We start from the raw sequence: 9131 nt of genomic DNA on the forward strand, positions 1-9131 counted from the left end.
ACATGCAGCCTGCCCTGATTGCTCCTGCTGGAAGAGGAAAGGGGGATGAGAGGAAGAAAGGAATAGGCATTTGTTGAATGTTTACTCTGTGCCAGGCATGTTACAGAACCTCACAGCCACCCTGTGATGGAGTTTGTTTCTGTCCCATGTTATATGCAGAAATGGAGGGGAAATGACCTGCCCAAGGCCACACAGCCAGGAAGGATGCTTTTGGACTCCTCATCCAGTGCTCATTCTCCTGCTCGAGTCAGGAGCCCTGTGGAACTGACGAAGGCAGACCAGCCACCTCTTGCCTTCTTGCTGGCTGATCCCTGGGGCAGGCGACCTGACCCGTTCCCTCCCAGCTAGAGCCAGAGCTGCTGACTACTCTCCGTTGGTGCTCCAGCCAGGGCTGGCTTTTGTCTCTGCGGCTGGCTTGCTGAGTCGGGGCTTTGTGCCCCAGGGGCCCCTCTCCCCTCCCTGCCTATAAGAGCCTGACCTCGGCTGGTCTCAGGTCTGACTTGTTCTCTGGGCCCATCCTGGTAAGTCCCAGGCTTGGAGAAGGGGTGGGATCAGAGCTCTGAGTGAGCATGCTGGGGGAGTGGGGCGGGGAGCTCAGGTCCCCAATCCTGGGGATGTCACCATGTCATCCAGAATGCCAACCTCATCCTAACCAAGGACAGGCCCCAACCATCAAGACCAGAGCCTGCTACCCCCATTTTAAAAACAATTATTCCTGTGGTCCTGGTGCCTAAGATTCTCCCACCAGAGCCACGTCTTGGGGTTAGGTGCTGTCTTTGGAAGGGCTCTCATAAGCTGGGCATATTGGCACTTTCTAGAGTGACGCAGCCACCCCCTGGCAGCCACAGAAACTTTCCTGTGGCAGGCAGACAAAACAATACAGAGCAGGGGCTCAGAGGCAGTGGGCCTCGGAACAGGTAAGTTTGAGATGGAGACAGGACAGAAGATGGCATTGGGTGGAGATGGAAAGGGTAGGAGAGGGACAGGACAAAGCCACGCTTTGGCCCCAGCCAGTCATACCAGGGCCCCATCCGGGTCCTGACCTGGCCCAAGCAGCCTTCGGCATCCAGGAGAAGAGCAGAGTCTGGTGGAAGATAATCACGTTCTCCTCCTCCGTAGGAAGGGCCAGCATGACCCTGCAATGCGCCAAGTCAGCGGGACACTGGAAGGTAGGGAGAGGCCTGGGGGGGGGGTTGTCCAGGGAGGGGAGGGCGCAGGTTAAACCCAAGCCCCCAGAACCCCGATCTCCACCTCCACTGATTTCCAGGAGGAGGGGCTTATGCCCATTCCCTAGAGGATGCAGCCACGGCTCGGAGTGGGGCAGGGACTCATGCAAGGTGGCGCACAGGGAGCTCGAACTTGAACTCGGGGTTCCTGGTTTCCGAACTTGAACTGTTCACACTCTCTCTGGCAGAGACTGCACACAGTCTTGGGGCATGATTTCTTTGACCATCTCTGTATTCTAAAAACAAAAAACAAAAAACTTTTGAATTTGTCATCATGTCATCAGCCTTTAAAAACCCAGAGGACTCGTATTAAAGTCCAGATTTAGTGATTGGCTCGAGACATCGAAAAGTCTGGCTCACCTGCCCCACACGGCAGCAATTGGTGCACTGAGCAGAGGCCACCCATCTGCCCGGGGCCTGTGCTGTGCAGTGTCCCACGGCCCTCACCTCCCGTGCCTGCCTGGCCCCTGGAGGCATCTGAGCCTGCAGTCCCTGCTCACCGGCCCTGCTCCGCCCTGAGTTTGGGGTGAGCCCCCGAGCCCCCACCCCCAACGGGCCTCTGATGTAGATCTCCACCTTTTATTTCCTCGCAGATGGTGGTGTGGGACGAGGAGGGCTTCCAGGGCCGGCGGCACGAGTTCACGGCCGAGTGCCCCAGCGTGCTGGAGCTCGGCTTTGAGACCGTGCGATCTTTGAAAGTGCTGAGCGGAGCGTGAGTCCAGGGGGCTACCGAGTCGGGTCGAGGGGTGAACAGGAAGGGCTCCAGAGAGAGATGCTGGAACTTTTAGATACTCTAGGCCCTATCTTCCCAGGCTCGCACTGTGCCCGAGTGCCCTGCTGAAGTGCTAAGGAGTGTACAGGACTGCCACGCAAGGTTACACGTGTTGCGCACTGCCCAACTCTAGGGACGTCATTCACATAGACCCTGCTCACTGGATGGGACAGCCCTGTAGGGGTAGACCCTTAGAGTCCGGGGTTGGGTTTCAAGTGTCCCTCTTAGGATAAATCAAAAGTCAATATCACTCACCAAACAAAAGAAGGTAACTGTGAAAATTTTAAAAAGCTATTAATTTTTAGCTAAATATTGTTGCTTCTCTGAGACTCTAAGCATGAGTGAGACCTGATCTCTTTTTATTTTTTTATTATTTTATTTTAATTTTATTTTATTTTATTTTTGAGACAGAGTCTCATTTTGTTGCCCAGGCTAGAGTGAGTGCCGTGGCATCAGCCTGGCTCACAGCAACCTCAAACTCCTGGGCTCAAGCGATCCTCCTGCCTCAGCCTCCCGAGTAGCTGGGACTACAGGCATGCGCCACCATGCCCGGCTAATTTTTTTCTATATATATTAGTTGGCCAATTAATTTCTTTCTATTTATAGTAGAGACGGGGTCTCGCTCTTGCTCAGGCTGGTTTCGAACTCCTGACCTCGAGCGATCTGCCCTCCTCGGCCTCCCAGAGTGCTAGGATTACAGGCGTGAGCCACCGTGCCCGGCCTGATCTCTTTTTATTAAAAAGGAGAGAGAAAGAGAAAGAGATTAGTAAGCTGTAGAGAGGTATCAAGGACACACTCATGACCCACTGAGGGTTTCTAGGCCAGTGCCGTCAGTAGAACTTTCTGCAATGGCGGAAATGTCCCACATCTGCACTGTGCAATTCAGAGCTGACCGTGTGGGACCACGGAGGATTCGAAATGTGGCAAGCATGCCTAAAGAACTGAGTTTTTTGTTTCATTTACCCTTAAAATTTATTTAAGTTTAAATGTAATTAGCTACATGTGGCCAGTGGCTGCCATATTGGATAAAAGTTTCTAGAAGGTTGGAAGGTTAGATTGGAAGGGGAACATGTTCTGTCTATGTGATTCAGAGTCACTTAATACTCGGACTGTGGGTGCCACCTGAGGTCATCTGGGGCAATTTTTACATGTTACAAAAGAAGGTGGTAAACGTTCTTCTGGCTTCTGATTCGTACAGGTGGGGGTGGGGCTCGATGGGCCGGGTGGCCTGTCTAGGCACGCGTGCAGCAGGCTGGCAGACTGGCTGGTATGCAGACACTGAGTCCGGGTAGATTCAGACAGGTCGTCACCTACACAGACAGCAAACACAGGGTGCACATGGCGTCAGCCTCCTGTGTCCCTTGTCTCACAGGAGGACACCAAAACCGAGGGGGCCCGGGTGACAGACAGCAGGAATGGTGGGCACCCGGTAGCTGAGGGGTCACTTGCATGTTTCAGCTGTAGCCTGCCGCTGTCCCTTAGGGGGTGGCGGGGTGGGACGCCCCATATCTCGTGGGAACCAGAGGCAGATGAGAAACTGCCCGGGGGGGGGGGACGCCACCCTCCAGAGGGGGTGTAAATGAGAAACAGTCACATGGCAGCTGCTCATGAGATGGCCCTGTTTACCCACGTCCCTGCAGGAGCACGAGGAACCCACCAAGGCTAAGGCCGGCGTGTGGTGGGGCCTTGCCCGCCCGGCCCAGTGCAGCTGCCCGCGCAGGGCGGTTTCCCTGGGTCTAGAGCAGGTTCCCCAACCTCAGCGCTGCTGCTGTTTTGAGCTGCATCATTCTTCGTGGTGGGGCTTGTCCTGTGCATTGCAGGACATTTAGCCGCCTCCCTCTGCTAGGCACCAATCACAGCCCTCCCTAGTTGTGCAAGCCAAAAAAAAACGTCACCAGGCATTGCCAGTGTCCCCTGGGGGCACAGTCGCACTGGAAGGATAACAACAACCTGGGTCTCGAACCCCGAACCCGGGGAGGGAGCGCTGACCTCCCGCACGCTCTGCCCTCCGCCCGCAGGTGGGTGGGCTTTGAGCACGCCGGCTTCCAGGGGCAGCAGTTCGTGCTGGAGAGGGGCGAGTACCCGAGCTGGGACGCGTGGAGCGGCAACACGGCGTACCCCTCCGAGAGGCTCACCTCCTTCCGGCCCGTGGCCTGCGCTGTGAGTCCCCCCACCGCCCCGCCCCGGGAGGCATCAGCCCTCCAGTGGGCACCTGGGAAGCGCGTGCCCCAGAATTCCCGGGCTTTTCTGTTTCTCTCCTCTCTGAGCCTGGGTTTCTTCATCTTGAAATGGGGCCGTCACACCTGTGTTGGGGCGAAGGGGACCGTATAGCATCCGGCCAGAGACTGCTGCGAGCCCCTGCGAGACACCTTTGTGCCACTCAGGGACCCTCGGAGAAACCGGGTACCACAGATGGCAGGCTCGGGGGGGGGGGGGGGGGGGAGAAGGGTTCCATTCCCTGCTCCTAATTCGTCACCAGTGCTCCTGATTTTATACTTTACTACTGTTCGTAGAATATGGGTGGAAGTGGGCATTATCATCCTCATCTTACAAATGAAAAAACTGAGGCTCAGAAAGGTGTGTTTTTTTATTTTAAGGCAACTTTTATTAATTTAAAATTACATAAGTCACCATATTTATCACCCAAAATTCAGAAAGAAAAACCTTCCCACTGAAGACGTTTTATTAAGAACTAAAAAAAATAATAATAAATTTAAAAAGAAAATAAAAATTAATATTAAAACAAATAAAAATTTAAAAAAAGAAAGAAAAACCTGATATGGCAGAATAAGAAAACAAAAGTTGCTCATCATCACACCTCTGACCCAGAAGCCCGCTGCCAACAGTGCTAGAGATTGCCATGTATTTGTATCACATATACATTTCCTCTGGTCTCTTTTGCTATTCACAGATTACACTGTCACTGAGTGTCCCTTATCTGAAATGCTTGGGACCAGAAGTGTTTTGGATTTCAGAAGTTTTTTGGATTTTGCAATATTTTCAGTACTTACCTTTTGAGCATCCTTAATCCAGAAAAATTCGAAATCTGGAATGCTCCAATGAGCAATTTCCTTTGAGTGTCATATCAGCACTAAAAAAATTTTAGGTTTTGGAGCATTTTGGATTTTGGATTTTTGGATTAGGGATGCTTCACCTGTATATCTAGATCTATATCCGTATCTAGATCTACATTCACGTATCTAGATCTACATTCATCTTCTCTATCTATATATTTACACATATGTAATTTTTTTTTTTTTTTGAGACAGAGTCTCGCTTTGTTGCCCAGGCTAGAGTGAGTGCCATGGCGTCAGCCTAGCTCACAGCAACCTCAATCTCCTGGGCTCAAGCGATCCTGCTGCCTCAGCCTCCCGAGTAGCTGGGACTACAGGCATGCGCCACCATGCCCGGCCAGTTTTTTCTATATATATATGTTGGCCAATTAATTTCTTTCTATTTATAGTAGAGACGGGGTCTCGCTCTTGCTCAGGCTGGTTTTGAACTCCTGACCTCGAGCAATCCGCCCGCCTCAGCCTCCAAGAGTGCTAGGACTACAGGCGTGAGCCACTGCACCCGGCCTGTAATTTTTTTTATAAAACTGGAATCATAATGAACCTAGGGCATGGGAACAAGCTTTTCTCACTGAGCGAATGTATCACGATCATCATTCCAAGTGATTAAATCTCACCTGCAGCATCTCTTTTCACAGTTCCCATTCCATTTTGTGAATACGTTAACTGTATCATTTATTCCGCAAATCCCCCATTGTTGGACATTCAGGTTGAGACTTTCTTTTTTACTGTTATGATGAACATCCTTGGAGCATATTCATTTCATGATTATTTTCTTTGTGTAAATTTCTAGAAGGGCAGGTGGTATCCCTCTTGTAAGGTTTCTGGTACCTGTTGCCTTATTGTCCTTCCAAAAGGTTTGCAAGGAAGGCTGATTTGGGAGACAAGGGTGGGGATCTGGGCACCAGGCAGTGTAACCCTGTCCCTTGTGCCTGCAGAATCACCGGGACTCCAGGCTGACTATCTTCGAGCAAGAGAACTTCCTGGGCAGGAAGGGAGAGCTGAGTGATGACTACCCCTCCCTCCAGGCCATGGGCTGGGACGGCAATGAAGTGGGCTCCTTCCACGTCCACTCTGGGGCGTAAGTGTATATGAGGCTCTGCCTGGGAGGGAAAAGAGAGGATGCTGGGAGGGGCAGGGCTACCTCCTGTGAAAACCGTGCTGGGGGGTTTTGTGCTCTGATGCCTACATTCCAGAGAACACCAAGGCACAGGGAGGTATCAGGCAGAATTTGGGGGATTGCAAGTGACGGATGCCCAGAACAAACTGGTTTAAACCCAGAGGATATTTATGGGATCTTGTAATTAGCTTCAGGCACAGCTGGATCCAGGAGCTACAGCAGGGATCCATCTTTCTCCCCCTCTTGCTCTGCCTGCCACCGTGTGGCTACATTCTCCGATGAGCTATTTCTTGTAAAGGCAAAGATGGCAGCTTCATCTTTACATTCCAGCCCCAGGGAAAGACAGTGGACCTTTCTCAATGATTCTATCCAAGATTCCAAGGAAGGTGCTCATTGGTCCAACTCAGACCATGTGCTCAACTTTGAACCAATCACCATGCCCACAGGAATGTGGTGCTCTGGTTGGCTGGGCCTGGTCACATGCTCATTAGGGCTAGAGTCAGCCCTATTTTCCCACCTTCACTTAGAGAGGGAGAGGGGTGACAGGTGCAGCGACCTGAAGAGGGGAGACAGGACGCCCAGACATAAGGAAACTGTCAGCTGAGGTGTGAGATCCTTATTTAGGGATCTAAATGAGAGCCCCTTTCCCTCTGGCTCCTGGTGGGCAGGGGTGAAGGTGGGAGGTAGGTCTTTTGGGGTTGGTTTATTTGTCTTTAGTTTTCCCAGGAACCACCAGAGAGCCACGTTGTCACCCCTGGTGGACCCCTGGTGACACCTGAGTCCACTTCCTCTGTTACAGAAAGGGAAATGGAGGCGGATGTTTTTCAAATAATTTGAAAATTAACACATCACACGAGTGCCACGAAGGCACCGTAAGTGCCAGGGGCCTGGTATGTGGAACGAGTCACACTGCCCCAAGGAAGCGACGGCTCAGCTGAGGCCTGAAGCACAAAGGCCACTCGGCCGGGCAGAGAAGGGCTGGAATGGTGTTCCCGGCAGAGGGAACAGCACGGTGGAAGGCCTAGTGGCAGGGGAGGGCGTCTGGGCTCCGGAGTTAGGGCAGGACGGCCGGGATGTGTCCGGGGCGCGGGCCCCTCTGCCCCCCGTCTTGTTACCCTGCCGGGGCCCCTGCGGGTGGGGTGACCGTCTGCCTCTCCCCTTTTTCCAGCTGGGTTTGCTCCCAGTTCCCCGGCTACCGAGGCTTCCAGTACGTGCTGGAGTGTGACCACCATTCGGGCGACTACAAGCACTTCCGGGAGTGGGGCTCCCACGCGCAGACCTTCCAGGTGCAGAGCATCCGCCGGATCCAGCAGTGAGCGGGGGCGGGGCCGGCGGGGCGCATGCGCGCTCGCGCTCCTGGCAACCCGCGTGGCCCCGGCGCCTGCGCAGAACAGTCCCCGCGCGGCTGGCGCAAACGCCCCAAAGCAATAAAAAAAAGAAGGTCCCGGTGATCCCCGTGCTCCTCAATTTCGTTAATCTTTCCAAAGAACCGATGCTTGGCTCTGCTAATTTCCTCCATCGTGTGTGTGTTTTGTTTCACTGATTTTTACCCTCGACATTGAGTGTTTCCTTTCTTCTGTTTACTTCAGGTCTGCGTTGTTCTAGGTTTTTCTAGGTCTTTCTGCCTTTCTAAGGTCAGACTCTTGGGTCGTTAATTCTAGGTCTCTCTCTTTTTTTTTTTTTTTTTCTCCTCCAATCTAGTCATTTTAGAGCTATCGATTTCCCTCAAGGTATGGCTTTAGCTGCTTTGCACACATTTTAATTTGATATGTTTTCATTGTCATTCAGTTTGATATGTTCCTAGTTTTCTCTGGTGATTTTTTTTTTTTTTTCGTTTGACCCATGGGTTATTTAAAGGTATGTTATCTAGATTCTAAGTACTTGGGGATTTGGTACATATTTTACTGTTACTAATTCGGATTTTAAGTCCCAGTGTGGTCAGAGAACATCCTCTATAAGATTTTCAGTTTTCTAAAATGAATCGAGACTCATTTTACGGCCCAGGATGGTCTACCTTTGATCGACTTCGAGGTGCACTTGAAAATTATTTATATTTTGTGTATTTTGCGGTTGTTGGGTGCAGTGTTCTGTAATGTTAGTTAGGTCAAATTGGTTGATAGTGTTGGTTAGATTTTTCTATATCCTTGCTGATTTTTTAAAAATGCACTTTTGTCAGTTACCAAGAAGGGGCTCTTAGTTATTTGAATTTACCCTCTTTCTCCTCTTAGTTTTGTCCATTTCGCTGCCTGATTTTTTTTTCCTTCTGGAATTGTGGCGCTCTGTTATTAGGCGTACATATATTTATGATTGCTATGTCTTCCCGATAAATTGTTCTGAGCTTGGGGTTTTCAAAGCCGTGCACAGAGGGACTGTGTGTCTCCTAGCAAAACTTCTCATACCCCTTTCCTCTCTTCCAAATTCTCTCTCACACACCCTCCCCTGGAGTCTCACATTTAATACCTTCCCTCCACGATCCAAAGAAAGCCTAGAAAACAAAGAAACTCCCATTCCACTTGCAGCCTGAGTGCTAAGATCATTCTTTCCCCCTTCCCTCCCTTCCTACTCTTTCCTGGTTCTTTCTTATATAGGTTGTCTAGACCTCTCTCACGAGCCTTCTGGCTCTTTTTCTGGGCTCTCTTGCCACCTTCCTCTGCCCACAGATGTCCTCAGTCAGTCCGATAGAGACAGGAAGGGTGGGGAGCTGAGCGGCCTGTTGGAGGAGATAACATTATCTGGCTCTGGAAGGGAAGGGAATGTTTAGAAACACACGCACTTGGGTCATTTTTAACCCCTCATTGGACCGTTGTCCCATTTGTTCAACAGCTCATTTGCCTGGGACCTCCTGGGTGCCAGCCCTGCGACGTACAGTGGTGAACAAGACACACTCAGTCCTTTCTCTCACTCAGTTTGACGGGGGAGACAGAGAAGCTCTTAGCGGATTG

General features: G+C 51.3%; 1 protein-coding gene across 1 annotated transcript; it reads left to right on the plus strand.

Moving 5' to 3' along the window:
• Nucleotides 1-1119: 1119 nt before the first annotated feature.
• Nucleotides 1120-7640, plus strand: CRYBA4 (crystallin beta A4). The gene is made up of 5 exons (XM_012763799.2): nucleotides 1120-1169; nucleotides 1820-1938; nucleotides 4017-4158; nucleotides 6008-6150; nucleotides 7358-7640. The coding sequence occupies exons 1-5, from the start codon at nucleotides 1131-1133 to the stop codon at nucleotides 7503-7505; spliced, it is 591 nt and encodes a 196-aa protein (XP_012619253.1). The 5' UTR covers nucleotides 1120-1130; the 3' UTR covers nucleotides 7506-7640.
• Nucleotides 7641-9131: the final 1491 nt, after the last annotated feature.

The sequence above is a fragment of the Microcebus murinus genome, chromosome 22 (assembly GCF_040939455.1).
Source record: "Microcebus murinus isolate Inina chromosome 22, M.murinus_Inina_mat1.0, whole genome shotgun sequence".
Taxonomy (NCBI): Eukaryota; Metazoa; Chordata; class Mammalia; order Primates; family Cheirogaleidae; genus Microcebus; species Microcebus murinus.

What these genes read in the sequence shown, in the direction of transcription:
- CRYBA4 (XM_012763799.2), top strand. Translation starts at nt 1,131, where the DNA reads ATGACCCTGCAATGCGCCAAGTCAGCGGGACACTGGAAG. An exon ending in TCCGGCCCGTGGCCTGCGCT is followed by an intron (nt 4,159 to 6,007) that starts GTGAGTCCCCCC and finishes TTGTGCCTGCAG; the next exon opens with AATCACCGGGACTCCAGGCT. An exon ending in TTCCACGTCCACTCTGGGGC is followed by an intron (nt 6,151 to 7,357) that starts GTAAGTGTATAT and finishes CCCTTTTTCCAG; the next exon opens with CTGGGTTTGCTCCCAGTTCC.